Source organism: Hippoglossus hippoglossus, chromosome 13, assembly GCF_009819705.1.
Source record: "Hippoglossus hippoglossus isolate fHipHip1 chromosome 13, fHipHip1.pri, whole genome shotgun sequence".
NCBI classification, from domain to species: Eukaryota; Metazoa; Chordata; class Actinopteri; order Pleuronectiformes; family Pleuronectidae; genus Hippoglossus; species Hippoglossus hippoglossus.
In genome coordinates, this window is record NC_047163.1 from 12,141,000 (window position 1) to 12,160,999 (window position 20,000).

Genomic DNA, 20,000 nt, shown 5'->3' on the forward strand with positions numbered 1-20,000 from the left:
GCTTATTTGTACACACAATAAAAAAGGCCGCCCATTCTTTATTTTCAAATGAGCTCTGTGAGACAAGAATCAACAGAGAGTGAATCATCACAGAGCAGAGCAACAGCTGGCAGAGAGATCTCAGATTTGGTGAAGCAAAGGCCAAGTGAAGGGTGTAAATCTGACCTTATGTTCCTCTGTTGTAACATTTCTCCAGGCTTCAGTTTATATCCATCTGTTCCTTTTGGACAGAAATGTAAGAAAAGTTGCTCTTGTTTTATTGTCTCTCTGTCCCCGTCTCTCTATATCTTGATGTTTTTCAAAAAGCAGTGCAACATGAGTATTTTCACCTCCAACACAGTAAATAACATCACAGAAAAAATAATCTAGACTAGATTAATGTCTCCAGACATTTACGGTTTATTTTTACAACAACTGGCTTTGGTTTGAACCTCCTCAACATGAAAGTAGACTCTCTGGCCACAAGAGGCAGCTACTTCCTGATTGGGTGACACAACACAGATGCTGCCAGCCTAAGCACATGGTTATAGATTATTATTGAAACAGACAAAAACCTAAACCGTAAACTGACTTTGTGCCCCTTTCACACTGAAGCTGCTTTGCTAGAAACATGCTGACGCTGTAGCATTTCAAGATGGTATGATGATTATGAACCTCCGCATCCTACAACGGATGTGTGTGCAAACGCAGTATCACTGGCACCTAACACATGAATGCGTTGAAAGCTTAAATGATGGAAAAAGTATGCAAAGAAGCAGAAGAGTGTTCAAAGAGAAAGAGGTGAAGTAAAGGACATAAAGGGGGTACAAGTAAAATATAGGGAGGCATACGAAAGAGACGGTGACATGTGGAGACAAGACAAGGTTGAAGTTGAGGGTGAGATGTCATTCAGAGGCCCCGGGATGCTTAATATTTCACCATGTGATCGCTGCATTATGGATTTGGTCTGATTGCCCTCTCAAGACCTCTGTTATACACTTACACGCTCATCTCAGTCAAGTTCTCATGACAGAACTTTTATATTTATCTAAGAGGCTTAAAGGCATCTCCACCTCCCACCAAACCATTAAAATGGCTTCGGTTTTACAGCTTACACTCGCACATATACACACATGATGTAATGTAATGTTTTAACATCTACTGTACATCCTATAAGGCAGGAACATTTACAATAAACATATGATATTTCCATACTGTTTCAAGGTTGAACTTTGTTTGACCTACATGTTGTACTGTCAAGGCTTTGTTGTTAGATTTTTCCCCTCAGGCTTGTGGGATATGTGTGTGTGATATGTGTGTGTGATATGTGTGTGTGATATGTGTGTGTGCTGCTCTTATGTGAGTATCTGCACATCAGTGTGTGTTCTTCAGGTGTGGTTATAAGTGCATGCGAGTGCATGCACCCCATGGCAGTGCGTGGTCCTCAGAGTAACCTCTCTCTGTGATCTCTCTGACCGCTGGAGGCCTCTGCTCCTCCCCATATTTGCAGCAGCTCTCCTTGCTGGCCCAGGGTCTGGGGCCTACGTCTTTCTAAGCGCGCTGGTGCACCTGCAGAGTCATGGGATACTCTATCGCCCTTAGGTGTAAAGGATGGGATGCTGATTCCGTGCCATTCACATGCATCGCGAAGGCCACGCTGCTCAGCAGCTTATTTGTAACCTGTTCTCAACCCTAGACCTCTTGTACAAGGTTTGGCCCAAAGGAAATAAAACACAGACCAAGTGTGTTTGTCAGGAGCCAAGCGTAATGTGGGGCTGAGGTTTATTGTACTGGCCTCTTAAAACTGATTCAAAATCAAGTCAAACTGCCACACAGGACAATTTGACAGTCAAGTCAAGTAATTGAGGAGTCTGTGATCAGGATCTTAGCCTTTGTCTTTGTTTTTACACGTCTTTATAGGAATAAAGTTTTAGCTACTGCTCATTACAAGAAGCTGTAAAGTCACGTATCTGTTGTCACAAAAATATTTAGAAAATGCTAAACACTTAATAAGCTGTACTTAACTTAATAATTATATTCATTCACAATTGGTCAAATATGTTGATTAATGGACTAATGAGGGAGATCATCAGTTTATATAATCTTTGCCTTTAAACAGAGTTTTCTGCATGGCAGCATATTACTCTTTAGACTTAAGTCACTGGAGAAACAGATTTAACCACATTATAATTGAAAGAGATTAGCAGAGGATTTGTGTTGTTGCTTCACTCTGCTGAAGTTACCATGAAAACGTCCACATATATCCACTATATGTATAAAATGCCTTTGCAAAGACGTGTTGCTCATTTGAATTGTATGAGTTTGTGTTTGTAGTTATGCAGAGACAATGAACTCTGGTCTGAGTTACCTCATGTTTTTTTTTCTCCTCGTAGATAAATCTCTTCTTAATTCCTCACCTCTCTGAGTTTGACAGATGCAATCTCAGCATGATCATCAAACAGAAAAATACAAACGCGGAGCCCAGGTGTCTCGTGTTAAGAGGCAATTTTTAAATATTAATAGAACAAATGTTGCACAAGTTTTCATTTATTCACACATTCAGCTGAATGATCTGAGTTGTCCCTCTGACTTCACTCGTCCCATATCAGCGTATCAGATCAGCGTGTCAATTTAGGGCTTTATCAAACTCATCTGCCACAACACAGTGTCAGCATCCAGTCCTGGCATCTTACATCTGGCTGCTACATTGAGACGATCATTCCCCTCTTAAGCATCCATAACACCACGGGAGCATGAGCCCTAATTGATGCACTCCCCAGCATCAGAATATAGCCTTGAAACAAAAAAAAAGCTCTTCAGACGATTGCCGATGAATAATTGATTGATTTTGTAAGATATCTCTCTCTAATTGTTTGGTTTGTAAATATTTCATTGGGTGTCGTTAAATCAGCCTGATGACAGATGCAGAGGGCATCCTCCGCGAAAGCTCATTCAAGTTCATCTCTCCTGTCTCCTGCCTGGAGGATTTTACTCGCTACCATTTTCACACACATTGTATGGTTGTGGCTAAAATGCTGATTCATATACAGTACTTTTGTGAACCTTTTTTTGTTGTCTAGAGACTTTTTTCAGGCCTTTGAGTGATTTTATGCATGCTGCTGCTAAATATTTAAATCACTTCCTGTTTTATCTTCTCATGTCTGCCTGTGCGATCAGGATGCACGTACATTTGTGATATGTCCCCGTGTCAAATTAGACTTTACAGCTACAAGGTCTACACAAGCTGGTTTTGATAGAGGGTCCTGCACACACACAAACACACACACACACAAGTTTGTACTTCTATCTTAGTGACGACACTCATTGGCATAATGCATTCCCTATCCTCTGACCTTAACAATCACAACCCTAACCTTAACATAATTCTAACCCTAAAACCAAGTCTTAACCCCCAAACTGTCCAATAAAGTGGGGTCAGAAAGTGAGGACTGGCCAAAATGTCCTCACTTTCCCAAAATGTCCTCACTTTCCCAAAATGTCCTCACTCCGTAGATTGTAGGCTCAAACTGGTCCTCACAAAGACAGCTGTACAAGACCACACAGACACACACGCACACACATTCACACACACATACAGAGATACCTGCATTTAAGCACACATAAAATCGAGGCCTGGCTAAAGCCTCCCACTTGTGTTCCCTGTGTGCTGTGCCACCTAGTGGTTACTTCAGATGTTGCTCCTTCTTGTGATCCATTTAACATCCTCACCTGCGGAAGGTTTCTGCATTAGAAGATACAGTAGAATTTAGAGGATTTATATTCACCTCAAGTCTCAAAAGGAAGATAAGAATTGACATTTTTTTGGCATTAAAGTGTTGAGTACCACAGCTAGAGTTACAGCAGTCTTAAAACACCCTGGTCTGGTCAGGAACCTGTAAATAAAGCATAAATAAAAAGAGAGGACAGTGACAGTTTGTTAAGAAAATGTTAAACTAGAAATCCTTTATCTCCTTCCTCTGTGTTACCGTTCTCTTGCTCATTGTTTCAACTCAAATTCATCTACACGTCATGTGATCACAGATTTCTTTGTGATACCCAGAAAGATAAGTAGGCCTCTCCCACTCAACACTGTGTGGAAACTGTATCCTTTTCTTTCTTGCATCCCACAGTCAAGGCTCAGCCTTGGTATCGCTTCATGGTAAACTGTGCCTTCTACACTAAACTGTCTGTCAAATGACTGATTTGTGATCCCATCTTATTACAGTTGAAAAAAATGATAGAGCAGAGTCATAAGTTCACCATCATTGCACAATGTTTTTGTCTTCCGTTTCTCATTCTTAGAACAATAGCATTGAGGTGGTTTTGCTTGTTGAAAATCATTAATCGCTGAAGTAATTATCAGGGTGGATTTTGAGGAGAAACTATTACAGTTGTTCATCATCTGGTCTATTCATCCTGACACTTAAAATTTTATCCATAAATCCATTTTTGACTTACACTTAATGTTAAGTTTAGTTTCAACTTGGGAAAGAAATCCACAGACTTGCAACCAGCAGTACATTATTAGAATAATACTTATTTTGAAGTTATACATAATATAAAAAAGCAACTTAAGATATAAAAAATATTATATTAATGCTCAGATTTATTAGCACCTTGACGTGTTACAATAAATAAATCAACATAAATTACTATAGATTAATTACCTATCTTAAATTTTAGTCATCCAAAAATCAGTTTGGCCCTGATGAGACTTACTTCATTTCATGTCTTAAAAGAAGGGACTGTGACACTTGTATACATTTGGATATTAATATTTCCGCAGCAATACGTCGTTCTGCTCGACTATCCAGTCTGTTACTCCAGCAGTTTTCTGTCTTTCCACCTGTCTGTCTGCCTGTCAGCCTACTCTCATCTTTCTTCTCGTTATTTTTCTGTGTGTCTTTATGTCTGTTTGTCTTTCTGCTCGTCTTCCAACCTGTCTGTCTCTCACTTATCTGTTTATTGTCTTATCTGTCTCTCTGGTATTCAGCGTCGGTTGCAGGGCCATGCAGCTCCCGAGCTTCACCGCAAAGTGCTCGGCTGATTGGAAGGGACGTTTTTCCAATGGCGCCGCGCTGCCTCTAATATTTTGTTTGTCGTTGGGTGTGAGGCTGATTTATCACGCCTCCTCTCCCGCTGACATTCAGATTCACTTTGATTGGCGGCTGGACGGAATGACACCCACCGCTACCGACAACGCAAACATCACTGCAGCTCACACACACACACACACACACAAACACATACATGCACAGACTCACGATGGCGTGTGATGCTATGCATACTTACAGTCAGATATACAGTGGATATGAATATGCCTGTTACGCCAACACATGCCCATTTACATTTAGAAATGAAGACATGCTCCAGCATACATGTCCTCGGTCATAAGCTCACACAAATGCACACGGACTAAGTGGATAACTGTTCTATCTCGTGCTGTGTTGAGTTTATTGAACAACGTGGGCAGATTGATGCTCTTCTGTTCTTCTCTCACCTCATGAACTGTATAATATGATCACCTTTTCCACTTTTGATACTTACTTTACCAGGCCTGAGGCCTGAGCTACTACACTCTAGCTGAATAACATTTCACTTCTTCTTTTTCTCACCCTCTGTCCCTCCCTTCTCTCCCCCTCCACCCCAATCCCTCCTTAATAACTCTATAACTCACCTCAGCCTTAGATTTAATTGCTTATCTGTGTGTAAACGTATTAACCCTCTGCTGTATCTGTTTTGCTGCCGTCCCGGGGGCCCGACAAGCCTCTCTCACTGCCGTGCCTTACATCCAATGAATAGTCCTTCTCTGAGCGGTAATAGGGAATCAGCATCGTAGCAGCAAGCATTGGCGGCGTGTAAGAGATAAATCAGATTGGGGGTCTTGCTTTGCCAGTTTATTGAATCTAAATTGCGTGCGCGCGTGGCCCCCGCCGGCCCTACATGGCCCATCCATCTCCCGGCTGATAATGGAGCGGGCCCGATTCCACCTGGTAGGAGCATTATTACATTTCCCCTCTAACGAGACCCAGCTAATCCTGCCAAGGGAGGAGGACAGGAGAGAAGAGAGAGGAGGACAGAAGAGAATAGGAGAGGAGAAGAGCCGAGTGAGGGAGGGAGGACGTTCGGGGGAGGAGGAGAAGAAAGGAGGAAAAAGAAGGGAGGAGAAAAAGATAGAAGAGGAAATTCGGTAAAGTGAAGAGAGAAAAAAATGCAAACATCCTGGCAGCCTGCCTCTCCCTCCCACTCTCGCTCTTTCTCTCTTTTCTCACTTTCTTCCTCTCTGTTCCTGTGCATAAAACATCTTCTAGCGCCATCAGAGCTACATGGCCCCTGGGCCCCTGAGCTGCAATTATACTCATAATCACAATGCGATTTCACTGACGCTCTCCGCCCCTTCCCGCCGCCATCCCTCCTCTTTCCCTCCGCCCCTGCAGCCAAGACTGAACGAAGTCTAAATGAAGTGAAAGAACTCTCCTCTCCCCAACACCCAGCCGTTTATTACGTGCTTTAATAAAAGTCCATCACAGAATTATCCGACAATGAACTGGAGCCACAAAGTTGCCAAGAAATATACTTCCACTGCGTGGCCTCTGCACACAGACAAGCCTTCATTTGTTGACAGGTGCAGCTGTGATGCGTAATCCTTTACTTTATCAGGCTTTTCATGATGGTACAGCAAAGTGTATCGCTGCAATGTTGTTGTTTTTTGTATTTTATCGTTTTTAAAGCAGAACTCCTTATTGATGCAATTAAATTGTATCCCTGGCTCAGCACACAGGCCTACATTCATTGTTTTGAGGGGGCAGGAGCCCCGTGAGGCAGTGCACTGATGAGAGATGGATAAACAGTTTGATTTGCTGCTATTGCCCCCAGGCACAGTGTACTAGAGAGATGAGCAAGAGACGGAAGAGAAAGCATAAAAACGGGGTGGGATGGGAGAAGGCAAAGCAGAGGGGGAGACGAGAGGATAAGCGAACCTGTTGGGGGAGGGATGAAGGGATAGAGGTGGAGGATAAACATGCAAACAAAAAGAGGCGACAAATCACTCCTGTTGTTTGTGTGCGCATGTTTGTGTGTACGCAGGCAAGGCTTTTTTCTCTTACTCCTGCATTGTCTGTTTCCCCTCACTGTCAGTTCTTCTTTCTTCCAACAAGGCCCTTATCTATCTGCCTATCTCCCTTTCACCATCTACCTCCCGCTCCATCGCACCACCAGTACCGCTCCGTCTCCTACCTGCCTCTCGGTAGCCCCGAGCAAAGAGCAAACTGTAGAACATAGAGAAGAGTACACACACTCATACAAACCACACATGTGCATACAAACAAGAAAACTCGATTGTAGTTGCTCGGAGATGCAGGCTAGTGCAGCCCATGGTTTGGTTTTTTGGCACAAACACACAAACTTACAAAATTATGACTGTTTTAGCGAGCAGACTGAGATTGGTTGTTGTGGGTTTGGTTAAGCATGCTCCCACACACACACACACACACACACACACACACACACACACACACACACACACACACACACACACACACACACACACACACACACACACTCTCTAGCTGAGGGAGGTAGAGGAGGGTTCAGTCATCCATGTAGAGTCATTGTTAGTAAAGATGCGGAACCTCCAGACTTAACCAGCCGTAACAGCAGTGTGACGGGTTCTTTGTCTACGCCAATTACTGAACAAAAACAGCAGCGCAGTCACAGAGAGACTAACACAACCCATGGCCTCCTGCATCCAAACACGCACACGCATGCACAGATATGTATGTGTTGTATTTTTATGGAACATGCTTGCAGAGCAAATCTAACACACATTCAGATGCAAAATCATGGGCGCACACAAAACTCACAAGCATCTCAAGTGGTGCAATAAACCACATTCGGACACCCACAGCTGTGCCCTAACACAAACATTCTCTAAGTGCTCACAAACACTTACACCCACTCGTATATTGTATTAACTTCCCTAAAACAGCACAGAGCTCTCACCCCCTCCTCCTTTCTTCTCTCTTGTCTACTCGCTCTCTTCTTCTGTTTCTCTCTCTTACTTTTTTTCCCTCAAAGTTAAAACTCATTAAGTATAATGATATTGGAGACTCAATTTTACATAGCTCACTCATCAACCAAGTGAGATAGCAATAAAGGCGAATGGCTCCACTGAGGCCCTAACGCTGCAAAATAAATGATGCGCCGCAACGGAAATGTAATTAATTTAGAGGCAGTATTGATAGTCCTGCCATACACGGCATTATATTTTTTAATGTGGCTTAACATCTTGATTATTCGGGGGGAAAGGTGGAGGATGAGCGAGCGGAGACGACGCCGCTGATGATGAGAGATGCTTAAAATGTCCTGACGAGTGTTTACTCCCGCCGCCTCACTTTCTCTTAAGCTTTTCATTATGCCGAGACGATATACACCTCTCAGGAAGACGCTCTGACTTTTACAGGGGTGTGAGGGAAAATCGGAGCCTGGCACTACCTGGCAGGAAAGGGAGAAGGAATGAGTCATACTGTTATTGATTTGTGCGCAAAGTGTTGATCTGGTAACGTGTCCTCTGGTAATTCCTGCGTTATCGGTGACGAATATCAATTTGTTTCCAACGTCAGTATCTTGCACAGAAATAGGTTTTGTGCCTTGTCCATGAAAATGCATAGTTGTTAAGATGGCTTCATTAAATTTAGATTTATGTAATGATATATATATTATCTATAATAATCATTCAAAATCAAATCCTACACTGCAATTTTAATGCTACAACTATTTTCTATATTGAAAGCATTATGAGTGGTTCCTCAAGTTCTACTTTGCTCCTAACGCTGTCGTCTGTTGTCTTTCTTTTCCAGCCAAGACGGATGAGGTGCTGAGGGCCAAAGTAGCCAAGAGAGAGGAGGAGGCCCGAAAGAAATTAGAAGAAGGTGAGTTATATATATGTGTGTGTGTGTCTGCGCTTGTCTTTGCTTGTGTTTCTGCCATCGATCCAACATATGGACTCTTGTAGTGCTACACTGACAACACAGTCACAAAGCCAATCAAAAAGAAAAGCATGAACCATAAAGTTTAACACAAATTGTAGCATTAAAGTTGTTGGCATGATAGCAGCTGAAATAATTCAAGCTAGCTGTGTATTATATTTCCTCCTCCATCAAATGGCTGTTGATATTATGATTGAGGAGTTGGGGAACACGGAATACAAAGAAATGTTTTAGGCTGTAACACGGCAACAACAATTCCAAGAACACAGAATAAGCATTTCAGAAAATCTATACCGCACTTCTCTTTCTTAAATCAGTTAATCAATACGCTATCTGCGACGTCAGTGGTTTTACACATTTGAACACATCTGATATCTTTACATTCACAGATTAACAATTTTATGGAACAGTTTAACAGTTGATTTTCAATTTGAAGAACATGGACTCGGAGATGCTGATAGTTTTTATTAAGATGGCTGTAATCTACATAAAGATGCACCGTATATGTGTAAGGCAGAAATATGCTTAGCATTGCAGGTAGTAAATTTATCCTGCCAACATGACCCCACCCCCAGCCCCTCCAACAACAACACCACCACCATCATCAAGGAACATGCAGACACAGGCATACTGCGCACACACATAATCTGGATACACATTCAAATAAAGTCATGAGTAATTTGCAGTGGCAGTAATAAATGTCCTCAGATGGAGTAATGACCCTGGTCCCTCCTCTGACCAGAGCATGATACAAATGAGAATATCAAATGTGCTGTCAACTACTGTGTGTGTGTGCGCGTGCGTGTGTGTGCGCGTGAATGCAGATGATGTGTAGTAGTATAATTTGTTCTAGTGTGGGTGTTTTTATATTGCTGGACTCTTTCTCTCGGTCTCCCCTCTTTTTGTGTCATTTTTTGTGTTTGTATCGAGCAGGCACGTCAGTGTGACCTTTAAAGTTAGCTGACCTTTTAGCCAAATGAAAGTCCAGCCATCAGAAACTAATTAGCCCCTGCACTTTTGCTTTGGTCTTCCAGTTCCTTCCCTCCTTCACTTCATTGCACCCTGTTTTGTTTTCTTGTTTCTTTCAGCCTCTCTGCCGCTCTAACATTAATAATATACATTTTTCTCTGCCTTACTGCTCAGTCTCTTCCTCCTTTTCCTTTCAGTTTTTCTCCTCCTACTTTCTGTCTTACATACTCGCTTTCCTCCCACCTCCATTTGTCCTCATCAACCGTTTCCACCTCTCTCCTAACCTCTTCTCTGTGTGGAAGCATTGCCAAAGTGGTGACTAAGTGCCTCGCTTGGAGCAACAGAGCAAAGCTCCCAGTCAAATAGCTTTTTTTTAAGCAAAGTTCACACTTTGGAAGCAGTTGACTCTTTCTCCCCTTTGCTCGAAGCCTCACTCCAGCTGTTTCGTCTGTGTGAAATAAGGTGTTGTGCTTAATTGTGCGGTGGAGTGGTGGAAGCGCCGCACGCTGGGCGGGCGCTGCCTTCAAGGACGATCATTTTATTCCTTTCCCGACACAGAGATACATGAAGTGAGATCAGAGGGGCTTGACAAAGTGGTCCAGATGACTTGCCCTTACCTCGGTAGTGAGAGACGCCAGTGGCACTGTCGCAAATACATACAAGCTACCACGCACACACACACAAGCGGAGTCAGCCGGCTCCATCCTCCCAGCACTGCTAAAATGGAGGAGGTGGGCCACTGTTGCTGCTAAACATCAGATCACCAGGAGTCTTCTTATTCCCTGCAGGGCCTCTTAGAGGTGAACACAACTAGAAAGTTTACACTTGAACCGTTAAGTCAAGTGAAATGAGAAAACCTTTAAAGAGAACGGAGGGGAAAAGTGAAGAACACTACCACCTACACTCTCCGTTCATAAATAGATTCCCATCCTAGACTGGCAATGTTTTTGAGTTAGTTCAACCCTAATCGAAACCACCGAGATCTGATTCATGTGGATGCTATGATATGCAAGCTATTATTGTAGCGAACTGTGGCTGCATACTGCGGAGCCCTGCGAGAAGAGAGGGATTTTTATCAGCAGGTTTTACTGAGATAGAGAAAGGAGAGGATCAATAACTGGCCCCGTGGTCATCAGTTAACAAAGTAGTCTCCACATTAAAGTAGTGTTTGGCTCTCTGGTTAAGGGCAGCCAGATGATGCTAGTGGTTGAAAAAGGAAATGTGATATGAAAGGGTGTGAGAATGAGAGGGGAGGATGATTCCTTTGTCAGTTGCAGGCCTTGTTTAGGCTATTAAAGCTGAGAAATGTTGTTTGCGTGCCCAGGAGGCTTTTAGCTAACCTAGTATGTCCAGCTATAATAAGAAGAACTGACTGCCAGTGTAACACAGTCTGTTGGTGTGCACTATAGTGTCAGCTGGCACTTTACTGAAGGCAAAATACAGGGTCACAGTGTGTGGTTATTCTGTATGTAGGTCTGGACAATTAACCAAATGTATCAAATTGCCAACACTATAAGCTCTCAACGACAAGAAACAGGAAAAAGCATCAAATCCTCACAGAATTGATTTTCAGAATAGTTTCCAATTAATCTTCTGTTATTACCCCTATTAATCATTCAACCTTTTTAAAGTCACAGATCGTTTTGTGTGTCAAAGTAAATCTGTTTATTTATTTGAATGCAGATTTACGTTCATGTATTATGTTTACTATTTCTTTTAGTTACATATTTACTGGTAGTTTTTTCCACAGATTGGATCTGCAGAGCCATTGAGACACAGCACCAACTGTATATGTACAGTAAAGCTGCTGTCAGACATGCCCTGAACTCTGGATAATTTCAGATTATCCGGAGTTCAGGGGCTGTATGTGAGAATAGAAATGTTCGAGTGTGTTGCTACAGGGCCTTTTCTGGAGTTATCTTGCCAGCCCCCTAGTAAATACTTTAGATAATGTCTGAATGAGCCAATGCGAGAAATCAGTATATCCTGAGAATTTACCACGGGAGAGAGCGAGTCGATGACGTTTCGAACACGCGACGGATGCAAAACTTAAAAGAACAAAAAGAATACAAATATCTCAGGATTTTATAGAGGAGGTAGATGCGTAGAGGAGACCAACAAAGATGTCAACTTGGACGGACAACAAGATTCGAGAGCTTTTGGCAACAACATCACGATTGAGAATGTTAACCCTGGGGTGCTGCCACGATAAAGCACTGTAGTGAACGGGGTTGAAATCCTTAAAGAGAAACGTGGGGTTTATATCCTTAAAGAGAAATGTAACACGTCACCAAGTTTTCTAGAAAATCCGTGTGTGTTGTATGCTCCATAACTCACATTCTGCTTTATACACTACATACTCTCTAAACAAACACTCTAAAACGTATTGTGCTGTGCCTCGTTCATGATTCGCTGACAGAAACATCTTTCCATTCATGCAGCCCCTCTCTGACATGCAGAATTATGTAGATATGGATTGGACACATGTCTATTGCCTGCAGATGGTATTTTAGCCCCGGTGCTGCTGTGTCCCCATTACCTCAAACCACCACCAGATTGGGAGATCATATATTTTAATGAGACGTATAATAGCTCTTTAACCCATATCATTAGGGGGATATATACCTACGGTTTGCTCTTTTGGCAGCTAAACGAAAGGACTGTTTCCCTAATTACGCAGTGTGTAGGACAGGTCACGGGTTGGGTGTGTACCTGTCTGTGTGTGTCTGTGTTCAGGAATTATATAACCATTAAATATTCAGCCGCATGCCCCCTCCATCTCACTCTCCCCCCCTCCCTCCCTTCACTTCCTGGACCTAGCATCCATTAACGCCTCATCACCGTTTAACTAGCCCTGTTGTCAATCACCGCAGGTCCTCGGCTGAAACAAAAATGTCTGGATTCGGTTTCTTGCCCAACTTGTTCAACATATAGAGGAGTGAGAGGACACATCCTCAACAGCCAAGGACAATCAATATAAGTGAAATATCATTAATGGTGCCTGTGGCTGCACCATCATTTGTTTGAAATAATATTTCTCTTGTTAGGTGTCATTACGTGCTCTGCTGAACGATTTGTCAGTCAGCTAAAATTTCCGCTCTGCGTGCGGGAGTCAGCATGCAATACCTTTTGTGGGTGTGTGCTTCTGTAATAAATGATGTGATCCCTTTTCTAATTGAAAATAATAACTAATCCAGGGATAACAAGCTCTTGTATAATCCAAAGCCATATCCCTTCAGTTCTGGCCTATCTCGGTTGTAATAAAAGACAGGAAATGAGAGGCAAGTGAGAGTGGTGGCTTGGACATTGACGCTTAATGTAATCTGCCTTGAAATCAAATTATTTGACCTGGAAAGCCTAACAATACAAAACTCCTGCCGGGCTGCTGTTAAATATTTAGCACGTGCCTGTCATGAATACAAATGGTGCGCAAATTAGAATCTACAGGCGCGTGACCCCCATATCACACCCCGGGAGCACAGGGGGGCTGGCTCTGCTTTAAATGTTTTAATTACCGGGGCCATGGTGTGGCATGCCACGCTACCTCGCCGCGCGGCGTCTGCACCGCTCCGGCTGCCACTTGAAGGACAAGCGGTGAAATTCATCCGCTGGTAAACACGAGTGATCTGGTGTCCATGATCTCATCACATTAACTAAAACGTGGAGATGCAATAAGGAGAGTGTCTGAGTTATACCAAGCTATAATTATAGTTCCCAGCATCCTCGCTCAGGGTAGCCCATAATACTTGTTTTTTTTAAACTGTGTTCTTTCCAGCGGCTATATGATCCACCCTAGGACTCCAGGGAGGCACTGTATTGCTCTTGTGCACTCTGCACTGAAGGAAGATCTGTCTCAGTGATTTTGATGTAAGAAAATCTGGTTTGTATTGATTCCGTATTGATTAGTGGAGTTAGCCCCATCTCCTGTCGTTACTTCAGATAAATGGCCTTATTTGTTGTGTTATTATGTTCAACACAATCATGCCAGGAACAGTCAGAGGAATATTGAACCGACACTTCATTGGCTTCATGGCTTCTATTTGTTCCAGGAATTAAAGCTTCTTCTTTTTTTTTCTGCAGAGAAAGTGTAAAAGCGAGCACAATGACAGTTAATTACACCTTAATTTTTAAGGTCTGTTTCAAACAAAATCTTACAGAAGAGCTCTCCACACTTATTTCAGATTTTTTGTCCTGCCTAAATAATGATTGATTCTGACATGAATAGTGCCACAAATTTGGTCTAGCCATCTCTCTTTTTATTTTCCTCTCTCCCCTCCCTATTCATTCAGGTTTGTGGTTCCCCCCACGTTGAAATGATTAGTTATGCGAGGCTTGTAAGCACTGAATCAGAGTTATGGTCCCTGGGGAAATAAATTTGGCAGAAAATCAGTGTGAGAAGATTTAATTATCACGAGGAGACCTTTTTTCCTTGCCTTGGCCCACTGAAGCCCAAACTCCTCTCCTCTCTCTCTCATGCTTTGCTCAGCTCCACATGCTGCAGCCAAAAAAACCCTGGCGTGCAACATGGACGCCAGCCCTCTCCCTTGCCTTCCTTCTCCTCCCAATTTGTTTCATTGCACGGTGATAAGCCAAGCAATTACTGCTTTATTGATTTTTCATCACCGCAAATTTAAAGTTGATTTTTTTCTTACCCCCCACCTCTCGTTTCCCCCTTTCTCCCTTGGAAATGGCTCGGCAAGGTGATTAGGTGACCTCCTGTCCTAAGCGCTGCCGGTCCCGTGGAACGAGTGGAGGCGAATGCCGAATGCTGCTAACCCCGTGTGACCCTTTGTTGTGCCGGGGTAATGGGATGCTGATGCTGCCTGGTGGGGCTGTCACTGCAGAGGCTATGGGGCCTATAGCTTAATAATTTCTGTAAGGATATCTTTGGAATGACACGTTTGACTCGATCGCGGCTAAGCTGTCTCTGCCATAGGCTAGATTACACCAAAACCGAGCACGCAGTTTCAACCTGTGTCCATTCAGGTCAAGTGGACAGATGATTGACAGTCCCCTTTTAGCCTCTGTGATTGGTAATCGTTTCTTGGGTCCCCCTTATCAATTAACCTGCTGCCTTTAGACTGATGTACATTCAGCAACCCTGCGTTGAGTCACCAGGCTGATATATTGTCCTGTCCATTACATTTAGGTTAAAGATAGTCTCAGGCAGATTTGTTGAAAATTTGATAATGAATCGTAAACTCTAATTGAATTAATGTTTAGTAACTGGGGAAAAGCTGTTAGTGCCTGTATGTTTTCTATTTACTTTTTGGCTAAATGTTTTTTACAGGTGTTATTTTCTAGATTTTTCCTTGATCTGATGATCACTGCAACCATAGTATTGTAGACTTACTACCTGGAGTTTGATGCTGAGGCAGTAGTTTGCCTCTTTGACAGAAAACATTCCCAGTATGTGAAAGTATGTGAAAGAAGTCTGAATGGGAAAGTGGTCTCAGACCTATGGACTCTCACTTTGTCTGCATCTGATCAGACACAGCGGTTGTGTGTATGCTGTGGTCTAACAGGGTGGTCAGACTGCTGTGATGCGACACGCTCCTCCGACTGTAGAAGGTCAAAGTGCTGGCGCCCTGGGTGGCTCCGGCCATGTGGTGGTGTGTCATTAGACATCAGAGGTCACAGAAGAGTCCCTCCTTTTTATTTTTTTTTTACATGTGTGACGGTTGTGTTGTTGTGAAATGAGATTGCATGGGAGTCCTTAATGTTTGATATTTTCGGAGAGTTGCATGTGTGTATTAGGGGTTTAGTGACACTATACTGTGTCATGAGGGTGTTGGTACTCACTTAAAATTATTTTATATGTGCTTACAGGAAAAGGAGGTCATATAACTACTGTCTGAAATTTACAAACATTTGACAAAATCTGCTCATCAGATTGCTGACACAGCTTTTAAGATTAGCTAGTTTACCAAGTCTGGGCCTAATAATAATATATGTGTTCATCAATTGTTGCATCATATTTGAGCCACTTAGGTTTGATTCAAAAACTTGTGATTATAATAGGACTGGACGATATGGCCAAAGGTTACATCAAGAAATTCATATTGATGATTATCACTATAAATGTCACCTTTTTGCTCCGAAGTGAAGGTTGTGGTTTTCTTCTTCTTTCTGAACAGCGAATGACACTTGATGAACAGCAAAATATTTAACAAATCCGAGATAGCACAATAATGTGTTATACCTCTTTACTGTGCTTACTCAGTGCATATAGTACACTAATACTTTTGTCCACTCAGTCAGTACAATACACAGACCTGTACACACATGGAGTCAGCGTGCAGTGAGAGGTACTAACCCCCTTGCTCCTCACACATCAGTACAGCTGAAAGAAATCAAACATAGCCGCACTGACTGGACATTACAGTCACACAAATATTCATGCATTTCCTCCCTGCAATTTAGGCCATGAAGGAAAAATCATTTACACTGAGGGGTTTTTGGATTTACATGCAAATGATAATGTCACCCTTGTTTTGTTACTTTTCTCACGATTTCCTCCAATAAGGCCGAATGCAGTAGAAAAAAGGAGGATAATATATTACTCGGTGCCGAGCTTATTAGTCGACAACTGAGGTCAGAAAAGGAGGAGGGGGTGGTGGGGTGGGGCATTTGCCTTATTAATTACTACTCAGATACACTCACACACATACACACACGCGGCCATGACCTTTACTAATATAGTTTGGAGCAGACCACACAAACAGGAGTCTCCCTTGCTCTCTCTCCCCCTCTCCTTCAACACACACGCACACACACACACACACACACACACACACACACACACACACACACACACACACACACACACACACACACACACTGTCATGAGCCAGCAGAGTGAAAGAGAGAATCAATTACGACCCAACTAAGGAGAAAGAGTTGGTTTCTTGATGGCTACATGTCAAGAAGACTGTAGGTCACGAGTCTGTCATTGTGTGTGTGCGCGCGCTCGTGCGTGCCTGATGTGTGTGTGTGCGTGCCTGTTTGTGTGTTGACGTTCAAGTGTTTGTGTATGTGAAAATCAAGCCCATTTCCTGGATTCCGATTACATCATTTTCAATTTAAAGACCTTGCTCCAATTAAGTAATTAGTTGCTTGGTGTTTCTCTAATTACGGAGTTGTTCATAAAAGAGCTGCTGACCAGCCTGCGATCGAAAAATGGAGACCGCTGCACTTTTTCTCCTCCACACGCGCGCGCACACACACACACACGCACACAGCGTAGTTCAACTTCAAGTTAATTCTGTCAAACGCTTGTTATTTCTGGTAAAGGGCAGGGCAGGACTCTGCTCTAATCACACTAAAACAGCACTGTGCTTAATAAAGAGCTCCTTGAGTCTGACAGACTCTTTCACAGACAGCCATGCTGTTATCATCCTGTAGGTTACCGAGTTTAATATATGAGAAATGACTTCATGCTGTTTTACACTATCTTTAAAAACTTCTGTCTCCTTTTTTTGTACATAAAAGCTCTTCTTGCATATTTTGTGTAGAAAGCTCAATAACAAAATGTTATTACTGAACAAGCACTTACCAGTAAATATCTACTAAAAATATCAAAAGGAAACATCTTATCCTCTTTCCTAGTGACATTGGAGGGGCTTGTTGTTCTTGCAGCATGATGACAAGTCCTGAAAGAGTAAGACTCGCCCAGTACTTAATACATAATTTAATAAAAATATAAGGGAAACAAAACTTAATGCAAAATCTGAAATGCCACAAGCCCCCTTTGGAGCCATCGGACAGAGAAAGTGGCTGTGATCTTGAAGATCTCACCACTCAGCCTGTGAAAGCTTCACTATTTAATGAGATTCTGTGACACTGGCCAGGTCCAGGACATCGGCAAACACTCATACTGCTCTCGTTCTCTCCCTCACACACACACACACACACACACACACACACACACACACACACACACACACACACACACACACACACACACACACACACAAACACACACACACAGAGAGAAACACCTGGTTTTAGTTAGCCCTCTATGTTTGCAGTTAGCACCGTGCAGTCAAGTCTGAGCTAGAGTTTCTGATAAATAGTCGATTTATATGCAGTAAATATACAGTAGATGCACTATTCTCCTGAAAGGTAGACCCTCTGTTTTTTGGAAATGAATGCATTATTTATATCCATGATAAGTACAGTGTCAACAAGGCAACAATAAACATGCCGTCCCCTGATGAATGGTAAACTCTCCATATGAGCCTATTACAAGTAGATGCAGTATGCTAGTGGTTTTTTTATGTTGCATGAGGTTGCATGACTACAAATGTATTTAGGATCCGTCAGTGTATGTTTGATTGAAGAATCCAACAATTACATGCATCGTCATTTCCTCTAAATACAGTCTGCGAGCTTCAGATACTTTGTGTGATGGCTGACAGACTGGGGCCAATCTGCGGTTCCTCACCATGACTTCATTATGGGCCGAGATGGAAAGAGGCTAAACACATGCATTTAATCGTAGTAGCAGGATTTATATGTGTATAGATGTGGAGAATATACTGCGGAGTAGTTGAACCAGGGTCAGTTGAGGAGAGGAAGTTGAGAGGAGAGATGGAGTTGTATGGCAGGAGAGAGAGGAGTGGTGAGTAGGCAGCGATGAGGGGAGATGTGGAAGGAGATAGCCAAAGTACGGCGCGTGGCTGCCATGTCATCCTGTCATTAGCGAGTTGTTTGGGTCTTTAATTCATCATTCAGGCCTTTATTGACTGGAGAGTAAGAGATCGCTATCACTAGGAGACACTCGCAGAGCGTGTGTGTGTGTGTGTGTGTGTGTGTGTGAGTGTGAGTGTGTGTGAGAGTGTGTGTGTGTGTGAGACACTCAGCCACCAGCTGCTCTTCATTTCCTGACGCCAAATAGATATCACATAAGATATCACATAAACATATCACATGCCATATCTGCTAAGGTAAAAAAAAAAATACTAAAGACTGCACGGACAATTTATTTGTGATCATACATGTCGTTCTCCACAAGTTGCACAGAACTTAAACTGCAGATCTCCTGGTTAAGGTAAACAGCTGAGCATTAGTATTGTGTGACAGGTCGCTGATGTCAGTGACAGGAGTCGACTGGATGGCGAAGTCCACAGAGAGCAGTTGACACAAAGATAACAAGGTGAGCACCACAGGGGATCACTTGTGTTGTGGTGGAAGGTGCATTGTTAGAAAACATGGGTTTATAGAGACATGTGGCTTTTCTGGATGGGGGGTGGGGTAATGTATATAAATGTGTGTGTGTTGTGTGTGGGGTGGGGGGGGATATCTTGTGGGAATGCACATTAGACTGGCTTAGCCACCTGCTCTGTCACCAGACATCTCCCTGCTCCACAAGCGCACTTACAAACATATGCGTACATATACACACTGTCCTCGGGGATACACGCGTGGGACATCTGGCTCCGCCTGTCAGAATTCTCCTTCATTTTGTGTGACCTGTTGACCCAGACTGCCACAGGCGTCAGGCAAGCGTCAGCGTCACATCTCATCATTGCTGCAGCGCTACGATTGGTGGTTTGCTTCCTTACAGACGGCCCACACATAGAGAAAGAGAGAGAGAGAGACACAGAGAGAGAGAGAGACACAGAGAGAGAGAGAGACACACAGAGAGAGAGAGAGAGAGAGAGAGAGAGAGAGAGGGACAGAGAGAGGGAGGAAACACATGGTAGTTTAGCTTTTCTTAGCAGTTTGGATGGTTTTGATTTCTGTTTCTCTGCTTCTTCCTGACTCATACTTCTGGGTGGCTGATCTGCCTTTGTCTGCTGTCGTTGTCCTCATCTCCCTTTCTCTATGTATCCCTCTCTTTCCTGTCTCCCTTACTCGTTGAGGGCTCATTTCTCAATGCCTAAAGCTGCAGGGTATTAGTTATGCAAATATTGACGTGCTGCTTTGGCCTGCTAGCTATCAATTGAAATCAGCAAATCGATGGGCCTAATAGCTGCTCATTAACCACTTGATGCATTTCCAGGGCTAACATCAGAACCTGTCAGCAGCCCTTAATCAATACAGTCTAAAAGTATTACCTAA

General features: G+C 43.0%; 1 protein-coding gene across 1 annotated transcript in view; it reads left to right on the top strand.

The window, feature by feature from the left end:
- rsrc1 (arginine/serine-rich coiled-coil 1) overlaps positions 1-20,000 on the top strand; it is a 118,737-nt gene that overhangs the window by 88,320 nt on the left and 10,417 nt on the right. Inside the window, exon 7 of the mRNA XM_034604542.1 lies at positions 8,838-8,909. Coding sequence (XP_034460433.1) covers positions 8,838-8,909 — 72 coding nt within the window. The remainder of the gene's footprint in view (positions 1-8,837; positions 8,910-20,000) is intronic.